The 17,412-nt window shown below is 46.1% G+C and overlaps 1 protein-coding gene across 2 annotated transcripts in view; it reads right to left on the minus strand.

The window, feature by feature from the left end:
- Nucleotides 1–17,412, minus strand: part of LOC147041132 (poliovirus receptor homolog) — a 61,862-nt gene that overhangs the window by 23,295 nt on the left and 21,155 nt on the right. For both annotated transcript variants that reach the window (XM_085900251.1, XM_085900250.1), the window contains exons 2-6: nucleotides 6,845–6,957; nucleotides 5,805–6,048; nucleotides 1,526–1,819; nucleotides 987–1,104; nucleotides 419–567 (exon numbers count right to left, since the gene is read on the minus strand). In XM_085900251.1, the coding sequence (XP_085756377.1) occupies nucleotides 419–567; nucleotides 987–1,104; nucleotides 1,526–1,819; nucleotides 5,805–6,048; nucleotides 6,845–6,957 (918 nt within the window). The remainder of the gene's footprint in view (nucleotides 1–418; nucleotides 568–986; nucleotides 1,105–1,525; nucleotides 1,820–5,804; nucleotides 6,049–6,844; nucleotides 6,958–17,412) is intronic.

The raw sequence follows: 17,412 nt of genomic DNA on the forward strand, positions 1-17,412 counted from the left end.
AATGCTAAAGATCTAGAGAGGCCTGCACCCCCGTAGTTCTCAGATCAGCCTTCATCCCAGTGTGTGTGTCTGTGTGTGTGTGTGTGTGTGTGTGTGTGTGTATTGTAGGTAGGCGAGTGGCTCTGCATTATGTGCATTGTTTAAAAACAACAAGTTGACTAAAATGAATGTGCATGTTGAAAAAAATTCAAAGGCTTAAAGCAGTGGTGGTACTAGTGGGGGGGGGTCATGTGCATCTGTGTGTGTATATGTGTGTGTGTGTGTGTGTGTGTGTGTGTGTGTGTGTGTGTGTGTGTGTACTGAGTCCTCATGCTGCTATTGTCAACAGCACAAGAAGTGTGTTTGATGCACTTTAAGACAAGACAAACCATCACGCACACACGTGCGCGAGCCCGATAGCCGCCGCCGGCTGACTCACCGATGACGAGGGTGGTAATCTGGTGCTTGGCGGCGCCGTGCTTGTTCTTGACCTCGCAAATGAAGGTGGTGTTGACGGCGTCGTCCACCTTCCTCACCGTCAGTTTGTTGCCGTCCACCAGCACGGAGTCTGGCAAGGGGCCCGACGCCCTGGAGGAGAAGGACGAGGAAAGGACAAGATGGAGGGGAAGCGTGGGAAGAAGGAAGACCAAGTGAGATGAAATTCTCACGTACAGCCGCAATGCGCGCCATCTGTGCGTTAGCGATGGTAAAAACGCCGTCATTAACTCTTGGTTATTTTGCAAATTTAATCTGTTTTTATTTTTGGGCAGCTGTAACGCATGGCATAAAATTAATAACGTCAAGCAATCTTCTGCTTCAAGATGTTTATTGCCACTGCCACTCAGATTTTACTGTCAAATTAAAGAGAAAAGAATGGAAATTTAACCAAGCAAGTGTTAGCTTCATGCTAACACACAATGCCCCAAGCCATAGACGGGCTAACCAAACTAGCATGAATGATACAATGGATATTTTAGGGGAGATGAGGAATTGAACAGCTATCTTACGCGGTCCAGGTGACGGTGGTGGGTTGCGGGTTGCCGTTGGCCGCGCAGACCAGCGTTGCGTCCGAGCGGCCCATGTACCAGTTGTGGTCATAGCCCTCGATGGAGACAGAGGGGGGGTCTGCGAGGGAAGAGTCGGACCACATACACAGTTGACCGATAGAAACACACCAAGTCTTTCTAACGTTATAAAGTCTTCTTTTGTTAAAGGAATGGAGACGTGCTGCATCTCGACGCAGTTTCGCCGCCACCGCCGCTGATGACTCTGAACCTGTTTTAATCCCTTGTAAATTAACAAGACATCGAAAGGATTAAATGTACGTGTGTGGCCATCTTGTTCTCTTATGCTAATCCTAAAGGAGGCGTACTTTTGTATTTTAAGACTTTTTAAATGGCTTCTGGTCGTCTTTCTGGAGTGGCCGCCCTTTCATTAAGTGTGAAAGGAAATCTTTTGTTCGGCGAAAATTTGAGAGCGAGTCGCTCTGAATTATGATGTCATCAAACAATGTTTGCGGCTAATATTAAAGGTGTGTGTCTCTTACACTCCACAGAGAGCCTGAGTTGGTGCGTCCAGGTCTTGTCCTGGGTGCGCTGGTCCACCATGCAGGTCACCTCCCGGCCGTCGTCGGCCGGGGTGGGCACCAGCCGGTACTCGCTGCGTACGGTGACCGTGCCGTCGGGTCCGCCGGTGCTGCTGGTGGTGTGGTTGCCCCCCACCGACGCCAGCCACTTGATGGTCGCCGCCGGCTTGGCATCTGCCGCCTGGCACTGCGCCACCACCATCGCCTTGGTGCCCGCCTGCACTGTCACCACGTTGGCAGAGTTTTTGGGTTTGGCTGCGGAGGAAGAGAAACAGCCCTTGATGAGTGAGCAACAACCGTTGCTGCTATTCGTTAGCCTGTCTATGACATTTTGCATTGCTTGTTAGCATAAAGCTAAAAAGACCGGCAGGAGTTGCACCGCATTGTTTGGCTCTCGGCGTAAACATCGGGGGGGGGGCTGGTGGGTTTTATCTGGGTGACATTTTGGACGTCAAGTAATGTCTTCAGACATGAGGAAAAGTCAGAAGATGAGCAGATGCCACCACAATGCACGTCCCTCGAAAGGAGCCGTCAATCATGTGGCAAATGTCACGCTATTTGCTTTGGCCATGAGATGCATCGCCTTGCTTTGCAACATTTCATTTATTCATTCCGCAGCTTCCCCGGAATGACTTTCCGGCCTTTCTTTGTGTGCTTCAGATTGCGTCTGAAAGGTTGCTGGTGATTTCCCGAGCGTCTGGCACACCGAGGCGACGATTGTGTCCCGGGTCGGTCGCGCCTCCGCCGTCTCCAGAGACAACTATTTGGCCTTCTCCCCTTCCCAAACAGACTCTCCAAATGCGCTTCTTTATTATTATTATTATTATTATTATTTTTTGGACGTTTACTTGTGCACTTACGACACAATGACGTGAGCTCGATGAGCGGCTTGACATTTACGCAGCGACACAGACAGATGCGCCTCATCTTCAATAAAGTCCTCTCAGACCATAACATATTTTGCTTGAGTCTCCGCGCTTGGACGAGCGGATGAAGAATTGGAAACCGATGCCTTTCGTCTTTGGCGGGTCGCCAGGTAGCGTCGCAAAGACGCCAGGGCGGCCGCTGGAAGACATCTGTCGCCCTGGCAATTTCTTCTAATTAAAGCAAGCGACCCGCGTCGGCGCTCCCCCCCCCCCGCCTGACCCGCACGTGCGCTATTCTACAAACGACAACACCGGCAGATGTCACCGCCAACGTTAAATCCACTTAATAAGTCACCAGGCGTGTTCACGGACGCTTAAGCTTGATGACAAACACGGAGGGGGACATTAGGGACTTGTTAATGATTGATTAATCAATAGATGAGGGAATCAGTTGGCCCTTCGAGCGCACTTTAACATACATGGCGAGAGGACATCGGGGAAAAAAATGATTGCAGAATAAATAAGGATGGTAATATTGAGGAATTATAATTTCATCGATAGCAGATTTTTCTCTTTCGCTCTCTCGATTGTATAAGAGCAGCTTGTAGGTCACGGCGGAACAAGTCATTTGGAGCGGCTGCCATATTTAACCTTTATCAAACATACGCAGACCCTGCAATTTGTCCACGTCGCGCTTTAATTCACGGCGCGGCTCTCTGCGGCATGAATGAGAATTTAACAGCGGTGTCTTTTTTTGGCGAGCGCCGTCTGTGTGGATTTATTCGTCGATCAGGCGATGTGTTGTTGCGCCGGTGAAAAATGTCGGCAGGGATTTGTTTGTCGCACGCCGCCCTTGTCGCGGGCCGAGATAAACGTCTGTTTGTCTCCCGGGCCGCTAATAAAACATCAATATTGAGGGAGATGGCGGAATAGTTGCGAGGCCATCGGCGGCCGTGTGACAACCCCTAATTGGCTGGCTGAAAATGTCGAGAAAATACATTTATTTGTCTGATTGAGACTCATTTTGTTTTCATTTGAAGACGCGAGCGGCTCTGCAAAGTGGCTGCAGAAGCGGCCTCTGCGTAAATAATAAAAAAAAAAAAAAAAAAGTTATTTCAACAAGTGCTGATGTGAAATTAGAACAAAATTCAGCCTCTGCTAAGGAAATATATTTTTAAAAATGTGGGGATGGCGCTTTTTACTGGCACGCATAAAGCTGTCGTAGGTGTACCTAATATTGTGGCTGACCTAAATATACGGCTCCCGGACGGTTCTTTATTGCTGTTCATCAAAACTCGATAAGATTGCGTTGCCGTGCCGCCGCATCCGCTAAGCGCTAATCGGATTGTTTGGCGGGATTATCTCTCGGAGTGTAAATAAAACGTGATACGATTGCTGGCGCCTCGCCACCGAACGTGACAAAACGCCGAGCGGCACCTATATATCGGAATCTCAAACTCATTGAATAAGGTCAAACGCCTTGATCCCGACGAACTGATATTTGGAGATTTGAAGAGTAAGGTTGGCAAACGTGAAAATGTTTTTTTTTTTTTTTTCCTTTGCCATGTGAAGTATTTAAGATATTTAACCTCGAGACATTCTCACATCTGACGCTGGTTTTATGTTGAAGGACAAGTTTGTTTCTGAAGGACCACTAGAAATACATAAAAGTGGATACTTGTAAAGCAGTATGGCGGACGATTTTGAGAGTCTTTTGAGGTAAGCTTTTAGGAATATTTTTTTTTTGTGTGTGTGAACCAAACAGACAAAATGTTCTAAAAGAGCTCCTTCAAACCAAATGAACCAATTTTCTTTCTTTTCAGGCTGGGCTTGTTAAAACTTTTTTCTGTGAAATTTCATGTTGTGGAGTAAAAGTGGCTTCCGCCGCTGATTATTTGAAAAGTACTGATCCAATTCCAGCTCCGCTTTTTTCTCTGAGCCAATCTACGAAAGGCTGATTCAACAAGCGAGATGGAGTGAAACTATGTTGACGATTGAAAAGCCCACGCAGCTTTTCTTTTTTTTCTTTTCACGCACGCTCTGCTTCTGCTCTGTTCTTTTCACGGCTGAAGCCTTTCGCCGACATACCTGCTCTGATTGTGACAATTTGTGCGACAAAAGACGAGACGAGGACGGCTTCGTTTGCGCGCTTCGGAAAACACAAACATGTCATAAATAGACGGGGGGGGGGATGAATTTGGTAAAACGCAACGGTGGGGTTCAAAGTGCGTCCCTTTCGCTCCCACCCCCTCACTGTCATTATCACGGGAACGCTCTTTATCGTACGAGCGCAGACGCCGCTCGCCTCGCGACGGGATTCCTTCCTCGCGTCGATCTCGCCGCGCTCGGCTGCGCTGCAAAAGGCCGCTTATGTGGGAGGATGAAAAACACCAGCTGTCTACAATTACACACGGCGGGTGCCCCCCCCCAATCCACGCCCCCTTTCCCGTCACCAGCGGCGTCGTAAACATCTCGCTTTTAAGACGACAAGGCGCTCGCTTGCGGCGTAGGGAATCCACGCTAACAGGTACGCCGTCATCGCTTGTTAAGCACTAGCCGACATTTTGTTCCATGACACTGCCGTGTCAATCCAATCTTAGACAAGCTAACAAATAGCATTGTTGCTGCTAACACTCACAAGCATAGATTCTTTATCCTCTGCAAAGAAACGACTAATATGTATCGTACGCATGTCTGCACAATTCTGCACAGCTCTACCTGTTGTATGTTATGTAGTTATATTGGGAATCAAATTTTTATATTTTATATTATTTTATTTTATTAGCGATCCTAAGTGCTCACCAATGTACTCATGACATCATTGCCTAAATATTGTGCATGCATTCAAAATTATAATGGCAGCCGGCCGGGTGTTAAAATACACAATCCAGAAGTTTCAATATTGGCATTTCCGTTACAACTTTGAAAAAACACATTTCATTGTCTTTGATGAAAACTAAAGAGTCGCGGCAAAATATGACACACAGAGAAATTAATGATTTAGCTACACGTCTGGCATGTGGTCGCTAATTTTAATATTAATCACGTTTGCATGACTAAACTCTTAAACCGAGCGTTGGGAAAAAACATTTTTATGCAGTTTCCCAGGGAGCTGCAATCTCTGCTTATAAATAAATGAATAAAAAGGGCTGTTTAAACAAGGCTAAACTGATTTTACACGGCAATCGCAGCGCTTTAGCGGCAATGTGGCCATTTTTAATAAACGCGGTCATGCTCGGATTCACCGAGCGTGCTCAAAATCTAACGACGACATGATTGAATTTCTAGAAGTCGTTCTCCTTCCTCGCTCGGCTTCGAACCCTCTGAGGACTTTAAATTGCTCGGTTGCGGGGACAAAAAACTGGACAACTCACCCAGCATGACGAGCGTAGTGGTGGCCTGTTCGTTGCCCGACGGGTAGGTGGCGTACTCGCAGGTGTAGCGTCCGGCGTCGGACATGCGCAGGTCAGAGATCCGGATGGACGGGTTCACCAGCTTGTTGTGCAGGAAGGCCACGCGGTCCTTGAAGGCCAAGTTGGGGAAACTCTGGCCGTACATGGGATGGAAGACGGCGATATTGTCGCGTTGGCCCTCAGTGGGCTCCCAGATCCACGACACCTGAAAATTATTATTATTATTATTATTATTTTTTTTACATGACTTACTAACTCAAGTTTAAGATCATGGAGTTATTTTAATGGCCACTTTGCCGGAATGTAATTCGCAGCAGTGTTAAACTTTAAAAGGCTCCACGTGGTGAGCTGGTATTCATATTTGAAAAAGGTATCATGTCACTCATTGATCCCTGCGATGATCGCTCCCGCTAAATGCCACCGTCAATTAAAGCGGCGTGAAGAAAGCGCTAAAGGTTCAATTTGTTACCTCATTTTCCTCTTTCTTTTTTTTTTTAGCTTTGAGTAAAGCTGGCTGATTCATTGATTTGCTCACTAAATTGAAGTTCTTTTTTTTTTTTTTTTTTTTTGCAATGTACTAGCAACTAGCTGTTTTGATTTTTAAATTGTATTTGATTAGTGCCGCACAAGCGTTATCACAAAATGATTAATCATCCGGCCAATTTTAGCTCTCAGCCGCAATCTTTTTTGTCCATTGCATTCCAGGATGAAGAACAAAGTTCGTGTATCGCCCGGGAACTGCATCTCCAATGAGTCCACTGCAGAGATGTGCGTGGACAAATTGAATATTGATCGCAGAGGCAGAGAGGATCAAGCAAATGTTTTCTAGTTTGCTTCTTCGTCGTCTTGTGGAGCTGGAGAGCTTTGGCTGAATGCCCAAACAAACATTGGTGAGTCAATGTCTTGGCATGTGAGCGAATGAATCCACATAGATACTTACTTCCATGTATACAAATTTTATATTAAAATAGTATCTTTATATTTAATTGATAAAGACTGACCTGGGTGAGTTTGGTTATGCTATCACTGTCGATGAACTGACAGCGCAGGTCCACCGACTCATTGGGGTACGCCTCCAACTCCTCCTCCACGCGGACCTTCTGAGCGCCGACACCTGGAGACCACAAAGACGGAGGACTGTGATCCTCAAGGAATCGGAAAAGCGTGTAGCTCGACGAAGTGCTGATTCGGGGGGGGCCCAGTCCTAGTCGTCATGGTAACGAAAGCCTACTCGCCATTGGTCAGCGGAGTGTGGGCTTGGCTTTCGGTCATCAAAACAAAGATATGAATATGGCGTGCTGTCATTGAGAGTCAAAATGGTGTCCTTGCGCTGTCTTTCCTCCTCCTTGCAGTTAGTGAAGACATTTTTTGTCTGACTCACAGAAACATGAAGAAGGAGGTGGATTAGCGTCGGCTAGCTGTTTGTCGGATCCGAGTGCTCGCGAACAAAAGCCTATTTTAGTGGAACAATATGAAACAACAAGCTGAGTGCGCTTGCTTGCATCACTGCTGTCAAGTGTTTGTTGTTTTTATTATATTGCTAAATTGTATTGTACACAAACACAATAATTAAAATTTAAATTTCAGAGTTTTTGTTACAGTGGATGTTTTTCTTTCAATTTTGCAACCGCATCCTTCTGTATTATTTTTCAACAAGGAGAAAAATCATTTCCTCTGATTTATTATACATAAATGTTTTGGTCTTCAAGGATAGCTTGAAGCAAAAAAGTCAAATGCCAATGAACTGCTGATTACTACGAAAAGCACTTTATTGATCCACTTCAATTCGAGTTGGTGTTATCTTACGAAGCATATGTCTCCCACTATGATATAAAGATATGAATATATCATATAAATAAAGCCTGAAGCAGTTGTTTTCATCCAAAATGGCATTGTACAACATCACAGTATTGATTTGAATTCGATTCATTCTTCAGGCACTGGCTGATGTATATTTACAGACGATCTGTGTGTGCGTATTTTATTACAATAAGATGCATATTAGACAGTCATTGAAGCATGCTCCCTATCGCCCGAGGGAGACAACAGCCTTGTCAAACCGGTGATCCACTAACACTACACACACACAAACACGCAGTGAGTATACTGTACATGCAAAGTGGCTTCCCGATGCGTGAAAACAAACACAAAAGCTCGACCCAGAGCCGACAAGCTGATTATTTCAATATTTCACTTTCTTTCATATTTTTGTCTTGTTTGTTTTTGTTGTTGAGGATTAATTCCGCTTAATTAGACACGTCGCCACTCTGTGTCGCTAAAATCTTCAGATACAAGTGAATTGTGTCATCCATTCACGCGAATGGAATGTCAACGGCGGCTGGGAACTGGAGTTCCAGTGTGGGATTTCCAGTTCTGGAGCGTCACCGTCAAAGTGGAATGTCAAGGTTGCTGCGAGGTCAAATTTTTTGAAGCAGGAAAAACCGGCCTGTAATTCAACTTTATTTTTTGTAAGGGTTATTTGATTGACTATATATGTTTTGTGACCTTTTTGCCACATAAAAGCGAACTGACGGCAGTTCATCACACTTGTCTTTCAAAGGCTTCCTCGTACTTGCTAGCAGCGCGCAGAGATTTGCTGAAAGCTGCTCTCAGGGGGTGTCAAAGGAAGCTGAGGCGGGTGCAAGGCTAAATGAACCCCCGCTGCGCCCGCCCCCCCCCCCTGAGCAGCGGCAGGATGAATCACGCTTAATTGACATTTACAGGCTGGTGGCATTTGCTTGTTTATCCTCCCGCATGTCAAAAGACAAGTAGAACGTTTGCCCGTCGCTATCTTGTTTACCGACAATTTGGCTGGGGATTCCCTAAGTGAGGGTGCGCAAGTGCTCTCCGGGAGGTCGAGAGGAAGGAAATGAATACTTAATGACTACATATTTATACCCTGAAATTTTTCACTCAAAGGAAAAAAAACCCCAAAAAAAACTAATTCCTAAACTTCCAGGACGCCTTTTAAAGCCACACACATTGAAAGTCATAGAACAGTGACCAACAAAAATAAAAACTTCCCACACATATTTTTGTATTGGCATTGTGTTCTAAAAAAATAATAAATATTTGGACCAAATGTAGGTTCCAATTGGTTCAAAAGCTTTGTTTACTGAAGCTTAAGTGGGGCCATTTTTCGCTACTTCCCGTCCGTCGTTGGCAAATTGAATGATGAATGAATTAGTGGAGTGCAGCACTAGACAGATGCTAAGAGCTTTTGTTTAGCGAAAAGAGCCATTCAGCTGCTGACGGAGGCAATGCCTTTGAATACAGGCAGCAATGATGGCTGCTCGTCTCTCCGTAGCCGCTATCAAAGTGTTCCCGGGCCTTTTCCGGTTCCCTTTCTCGCCATTTACGTGTTCATCCATGAGTGAAAGAGAAGAGCGCATGAGCACCGCCTGCAGTCGTTCAGGTTAAAGGCGTGATAACTCCTCTCAGTAATTGCTCGTCCCGCAGCTTTTATCGTCGACGTGGGTCGGGAGGGGCCACACGGCGCGCCGCTTGGTCGCCCTCTCAAGCGTGTTACGCCAAGCGGCAGATAGGACAACGACGACGCTAACGAGGACAAATACACGCCGCCGGCCATGGGATGAGTTTATTACCGCTTAATATTGTTCTAGTAAAAAAAAAAAAAAAAAAGACAAAGTATAACAGTTTCTTCAAACTCTATCGTGAAACCTATTTCATCATTGACATGACCTGAGCACCGCAGAAAACAATATAGAAAAAAAGCACTATATAAACATAGTATGGTAATAAGATCCTCCGCCCACCATTTATGCTTAGGGTGTCGAGCGACTCTTCCGAAAAGACATTTCACGGCACTCTAAATTCAGAAAAACAGGATTACGAATGATTGACAGAACGTAATCGGAGCTGTTTAGCACCAGGACGCTAATAAACACTGTCATGCATGGGACAAACGTTCATCAGCGGCGGAAATGAATGCAAAAAAAAAAGCAAATGTTCGGAACCAATCAAGCGTTGATGTTGATTGAAAGCAAAAGAGCTTCGGCAAGGACGTCGTAATTAGCCTGCATTGTTGATTTACCCTAATCTGCTTCATCTCGAAATGCTCACACGCCTTCTTTGTCGTCGCGACGAGCAGGTGACTTAATTTGGAGCGAGCCGGCGTTCAAAAAAAAAAAAAAGTGATTTGGAAACTTCTTGTGAAGACTTGAAGGACTGGATCATGCATAATGGATGAGATTGGACGCTGCAGACGCTTCCGAATGAAATGGGACTCATCAGTGGGGGATTAAGCGGCGTGCCGAGCGCTACTCAGCCGACTTTGCGAGCAAGGCTAATGTAAATGACGCCGTCATACCGACTCGGGAGAAGCTCCTCTTCCTGTATATCATAAACCCTTGTTGATTGGCAAACTGTCAACACATTTGGAAATTGGGTCCGACCTGTCGCGTTGTCATTTCCCGACACCCACGTCACTCACCGGGCCAAACAAGCCCCGCCTTCTAAAAGCACAGGCGTTCAAAGTCCCACAAATACCTGCACATTTTTGCATTGCTAATGTCGTTTCATCTGATTTCTTAATTATTCAACGGGATAATCACTTGATTCTAAAAATGTAATGTAAAGCGGAGAAAGCCCTTCGATTCAGGAGTAATTGTAATCAGCGAGACACCCGCAGCCATTCATCTAGAGACGAGCTGACATTTGGCAGAACCGGAGCTTTGAAGCGTGACACCAAATGCAATGCGGTCATCTGTATTCAGACTTTCGTGGGAGCTTTCGGCGTGATAAATGGCCGTGAATGCGGCGTCCCTATTTACGGCGCCCGACTCGGGTTTGCAAATTCTCCGCACTAAAGACTTCAATCATTGCTACCATTACTTGTTGGACACGTCGACCTTGGTAAATTGTTTTTTTTCCGTACAAACGGATTTCTTAGATTCTGTTGATTCTTCTTTGCCGCTAGTGTTAGCTTTTCCCAAATATCCCCACTGTGAGACAAATAAAGAATTCTTCCCTCCTGTTTCATTATATTCTCTTGATAAATTGAAGTTGTGAGTTTGTTTGACTTTCACCTACAATCAAAGCCGAAATAAAGTCTGCCCACGGAACGACTTGGGAGGAAAAGAACAGCGTGTCCAGATCTCCTGCGTGTCTTTTTGTTAAGCCCACCTGCCACCAACGGAAGCGAGACACCACACGGGCGCGTAAGCTAGCAAACTTGAGCTCTTCCTACCGCTCGGCGCCACTTGCGCCTCTCATCTCTTTCACGTCTGTCCACCACAAAGGCCGCGCGTGTCGAAACGACTTCTTTCCTTTCATGTACGGCAATCCGAGCGGTTCCCGTCGCCTTCGGGAACGACGGCCTCCGCGGATGCCGATCAAAGGCCAGGGTGGAAGTCATCACACGGAATTATTCAGGGACGGCCGGATGGAGATGTGAGGATTGTGAGTTTGGAACAAATCAGGCGATAACTTAAAATGTGGTAGTGCGGACACATTACAAAAGTGGCTACAAACGTTAACGGCTTTCTTTCAAGTAAACAAGAAAGAGTTACCACAACTTCCTTCACGACTGTGGATGCTTATAATTTGTCAAAACTACTACTTTCCTATTTTGGGTGAAAATGTGAATATGCTGGGGATTACGATAATAATTCTAGCTGATATTTTTATGGCGCATTTCAAGAGACCCAGGGATGCTTAACAATAACTCAGGCGAGTAATTAAAATGATGAGTACGCTCGTCGCGCCATGCTAGCCGAGGTATGCGTTTTAAAAAACGAGACTAGCAATTTATCACCAAGTCAAAACGCAATAAAACAGCTAATAGAAAATTTGTAATTGGGATTTTTATGGGTTGTGCCGCTGCGGCATAGGCGCCGATGTCTTCCTACTTTTATTTTTAGATGACATTTGGTGAGTTAACGCCGGATCGGTCGCCAGTCAGCCGGTAGACCACCTGCACTTTTGTAGTGCGATGACATTCATCAATTCCTACTCGGGTCGTCGCAAAGCCGATGAAATTGACGAGCCTCGCTCGGAAGTCTGATTGACAAACGCTTTGATCTGCAGAGGGCTTCCCGTCAGTCACCGCCACGTCATTGCGTCGTTTTGACGAGGGCCAACTCTCCAGGCGGGTGACTTCAATTAAGTGACACCTCACACAATGCCAGTCGGCTCTACGGCGCGTGTCGAACTCTAAAACGGAAGGCTAATCGTTTTGTAACATTAGCGTTCAACTGCCGCCTGGTACGGAAACTGCTCAATTGGGCCTAATGCTAATCCAATTGCTAGCATGTGTTCCGCTCATATGGAGGTCTCAAAGAGAAGATGCTTTTCGCTGTCACTTGTCCTTCACTTACAACAATGTCCTGACATGGCGCGGTGGGAAAATTAAGCTGTTTTACCCCAAAGCAGAGAAACGAATCTTTCTCATGCAAAACAGTCATTGGGCCAGCCGATTCCGATCACCCCGATGGGACTCACATAACAGAGTCATAAAAGGGAAAGTCCTCTCCTATAATTTAGAACCCGTGAAGTCTTTTCGATTCAAGGTGAAATGATTTTTAATGTCGGGAAGAGTCTAGTTACCTCCATTCAACATTTGTGTATTGGATGATTGGGTAGCATAGAAGCACCTTAAATTCAGATTTATTCTAGTAATGACATCTAATCACAGCAAGCTCGGCCGGGCAAACGAATGAGGCGGATGAGCGGCTCCCCATCGCGGGGGCGGACTCGGCTCGTTTGCCTGGCAGAAAGACGAGGGTCCGTTAACGAGCACTGGAAAGCGAGCCCCCACCCTCCAAGTCCCACGCCCCTGCTCGATTACTCCACTACACCGTGTGCCCCTTTTTGTTGCAAGACAAGGAGGAGCGAGGGACCGATAAGCCGATTACGACCCTGAAGATCAACAACAGAAATGCGACGCGTCGGTGACAGATGTGACACAGCAGGCAACGGAGGCCATCTTGAGTGAATCAGTCCATTTTTCAGAATTCTGCACTTTACAAAAGAGATATGCTCATTAGCATTATGCTAACAGGGCCAGTCTTTTGGTAATTGTTTTAAACACATAATGCATACTTCTCTTTGTTTTGTTTGATGGGAAACTTCAACCGGGAGTTCCATTAAGCAGCTTGTAGCCTCTTTTATTGACGAATTGTTTACTATTTGCCAAAGTGCCGCTAATTGTTAAGCGCGTCGTATCGAGTTCATGCGTCGCCGGCAAGCTAGCAAGGCTCATCAACGACGCTACAGAGAGGCGATTGGCTTTTTAATTCTCCAAAATGTTTGAAGAAATGGATCCAGGCTTAGGAGAAAGGGAGCAAGTGAATGGTCAGAACTGGGTGTACTCGGATATTAACGTGAAATTACCCGGGACAATTTAATTTGAGACCGCCGACTCCTATTTATCATTTTCCAAGAAGCAATTTTCTCTGGTACTGTGTGTTTGCAAATGTGTGTCTAACTCGCCAGTGGGCATCCGCGAGTGGCGTGTGACCTCTCACAATTCTATTATCTCTGCAGGTATTGAGATCCTATCCAGCTGCATCCTCTCCCCGCCAGTGTTGCGCGTGTGTGCGTGTTCACGTGTGTTTGCTCTCTGGCCGTCCTTGCTACTGCGTTTCCCGTCTGCTTGTGTAAATCACACAAAATCTCTACACTGTCTTTTTTTGCGAGTCGAAAAGTAAATCTTACTGTTGATCTCTAAAAGCTCGAAATGCTCTTGGACCAACAGATAGCCAAGACATTTTGATTGCCTGAGAGAATTCCAAATCCCTCAAACAGATCAATAAACGCTCCACTAACTGCTACTATATATAATGTGGAACATCATTGACCCGCTAATAGAAATTAGCGACAATTAACTCGTTCACTGCCGGTTAAAAATGGAACTTTGAGGTCTGTATGATTTCTGTAGACCTTGGGGTTTAACCACACACATGCAGGCTTGGCTGTGGTGAATATTGTCAGCGGCAAGGAGAGCCTGCAGGTTTTTTTGAGTACCCCCCCCCCCATCAACGTGACAGCAGCTCGGCACGGTGATCTCTACCCGTCCTGCGACTGACCCCCTCCAACCCCGCCAGTTCCTCCTTATCACGCTCCTTCTTGTCATCTTCTGCCCTCCTGTCTGTCTTCCTCACCCTCATCACACACCCCCCCCCACCCCGTGTGTCTCTCCTCGCCTCCCCCAAACCATCTGATCCCCTCTTCCCAAGTGAGCTCGTGGAGCAGTTGGTGCCTGCGTGCAGAAGGTACAAAACAAATCGCGCATACAAAAGTAAAAAATTAAACTGCCTGTAGCCATGAAAATGTTGCGATTGACTCCCGGCGGTCTGCCGTAAGTGCAGGGCTGACTTCATAAAATGAATAAAAACAACAACAAATAAGCTACAATAGCTAAGCCGAGCTCAAAAAACACGGAAGGCTTCGTTTGTGCTTGTTCCTGGCACAATTACATGCTCCTAGGTAAGGAACGAACTAGTAGCATTCTAGGAAAAATATTATGACCCTTGTTATATGGTTTTCATTCCTCAATCATTCTCCCGCTTTGGTGGTTCTGTCGCTTCGTCTCCCCCGCCGTTTATTATCTCTCCTTATGCCACTTCATTGCCATCATTTGTCTGCTTTCAGGCCTGCCGTGCATCTACGTGCGTGTATGTGTGTGTGTGTTATGGTGATTGGTTGTGCGCCTAAGCCATACCAGCGCGGCATACTGAGAAAATTAAAAAGAGATTTGACGGGTTTTGTGTGACAGATGGAAGTGTGTGTTGCTCTGAATTGTCTGATTTGCTGGCGGCGGCGGTGGGGGGGTGGGGGGGGTAGCCATAGTGATGGAGGTTAGCGACTCACCCGAGCATCGAGTGGCCGACTAATCCATTTTGTCGGTTAATTTGACTTTCATGTTTTTAGTGAACTAAATAGTTGGAAGTGCATTGCCGTTGCTTACGCTAACAAGATGGCTACAAAGAGGGAAGAACTGGTTTACAAAAGCTAACAAAAAATGCGGTTGCGACTTTGCTCATTTAAGTAAATGACAGGGAAAAAGACTTGCTCTAAGAAAAACAATACCAGGAAAAGCCCAGAAGGGAAAACAAACAGCGCAAAACTGTTTTTAATAATGTCACTTTCATTTAGTTTTTTTTTTCCTACGCAAAGGAGAGAGAATTTAAAAATGGATTCTCATGAAGGCAATATTTCTCAACGCTATGTAAAATTGATTTTACCCAGCTACTATTTACACCAAATCCACACATGAATAAATCAAGACGCCTCTTACAAGTCTAGTATGAAGACCGCAAACATGGTCCACCTTTCGAGTCTCGCGTCGCTTTTGCAAGCGAGGCAACATGAATTAGCAATGCGACAGCTACTTTCGCCTCGCTCGCCGCATTAGCCGCCACCAAACAACTTTAAACGCACGGGCGCATGACAACCATCCAACGTACATTCCTGGCATTTTCTTTGCCGGTGTGGGCAAACTTTTGGGTTTGATGATTTTTGACGAGCCAACTTAAAAAAAAAAAAAACTAAGCGTTTTTTTGCACGGCGCTAACTCAAGGTAGCGGTTGGAGCTCACCCTCATGGCTGACAGGCCATTATTCGCCACCTGAATATCCCCGGCGCGCCGCCTTAGCTAACTCGCGTGTGGTGGGAAGACTCATATGTCGCCGGTTAATAATTCAACAGCATGGCCAAGATGGCGGCGCTCGTTCCCTTTAATTATTGACCTGTAACATGGAGATGCTCCCGAAGGGGGCGGCCCGGGGGACATTTGAGATGTCAACAATTAGCAGAGGAGAGCTCACTTTGCTGAGTTTGTGAGAGGTCGGTGGGCCCAAAAGCAACATGGCCGCCCGCCCCGGGCTTCGTCGCGTTCCTTGTTTGTGTCACCGCAATTAAAGCCCACTCCCCATCTTTCACTCCCCAGTAAAAGACCAATTAAAAACGAGTTTAAGAAACACTTTGCAAGCATCTGCTTTTTGTCCTTGGAGACAAGCAGTCGTTAAAAATCTCAAATGACTTTGCGGTGTTTTGTGGGCCCAAACGAGCCTGCAAAGTTTACAACAACGGTTGGTGCAGGTGTGCCGGAAATTCAATTGCGAGTTTCCTTTTTTTCTTTTCTCCATTCCTCTAGCCTTCACCTCTGTGACCATCTATCACCTTTCCACCTCATCCAACAAGTCTCCACCAGTCACTCCCATCTTCATCCCTCTAGCCAGTCGCCACCCGGCGCAGACATAACAAGAAGGAAGCTAGATAAAAGATGACATCCGCCTTTAAGAAAATAATAAAAACGTCAAGCGGCATTGAAGCTTTTTTTTTTTTTTTTTCCCCAGCATCAGATAATGTCATCTCCTCCAGCCGAGCAGGTAATTGAGGCGAGATCTAAAAGAGCCTCTGCTCAGATGCTGATGAGGCGTCACGATAGCGTCTCCGCCATAATTACAGCGCGGATTCCTCCCGGGGGCCGGCGGCGGCTCTGAGCCGCGGCGCTCCGCCCGCTACTGTGCTTCAAGTCGATGCCGAAGGGTTACTGCGGGACATAAATCCCACCGTTTTCAACCCGTCAAATGCCACGTTTGTATTTGTCTTCTGTGTCTGCTGCTAATGACGCGGCGCGCTTCAGATTGATCACACATCACGGCACTCTGCGTGTGATTGACGGCTCCTCGTGACACTTCGCCAGCCGTGATCCTTGACGAATGACGGATCCTGCGCAGCCAGAATAAAGATCTATCAAAAAGCATTGACGTCTTTCGCATAAACCTACTATGATCAAAGTGCTTTTGGGGGAGTAAGTCCCACTGTGGAGTCAGTCAAAGCACAATAAAGCAAAAATATAATACTAGCGCTAACATTTACGCTAACATCAAATAAAGAATATTGCAAAAAGCATCTAATAAAATCCATCTACTGAGACTATTTGGGTCATTTTATGCATTTGTCACCACAAATCAAAAAGTTGCCCAACTCATGAGTAGGAAAAATCAGAAAAAAAAAAGCTAATGCCACTAAATGCTCTAAAGAATGCGCAGCGGCACAATAGCAACAAAAACAAGCGGATTTAAAAGGGAAAAGCGATCCGCTGAACGGCAGCAGATGTTTCCATCGAGTTGCACGACAAAACTGCTCTGCGGGTTACATAAAGTCTTAACGTGCACGCTTGACGATGTGCGTGTACGTGTGGGTGAGAGCTTGATGCCTGCGTGCGTGCGTGCACACTGACACGAGTGGGAGGATGACTCAGAGAGCAGGTGAATCACTTTAGGCAGATGTGCAAGGCCACATATAGACACAAACACACACACACACAAAACGACCAAATACGTGATAAGGTGTCGACGGGCGCCTGCGGAGTAAATGGTGGTTAACTTGTCCACCTGATTGAGTCCAGTTAACCCCCTGCTGATGACAAGAGTAGTATAAGAATAGAAACCTTAGAGGTGGGGGGGGGGGGGGTAGACCTGCTTCCGCAATCTCGCAGAGAAGGTTGTGTATCGATTTTGCTGCCATACATTAAATAGTTAAACAGAGGCAGCCTCCTGGTAATTGCGATTAGCATAGCAAGCATTAGAGATGGAGAATT

This window comes from Syngnathus leptorhynchus, chromosome 20 (genome assembly GCF_054491065.1).
Source record: "Syngnathus leptorhynchus isolate UIUO chromosome 20, UIUO_Slep, whole genome shotgun sequence".
Classification (NCBI taxonomy): Eukaryota; Metazoa; Chordata; class Actinopteri; order Syngnathiformes; family Syngnathidae; genus Syngnathus; species Syngnathus leptorhynchus.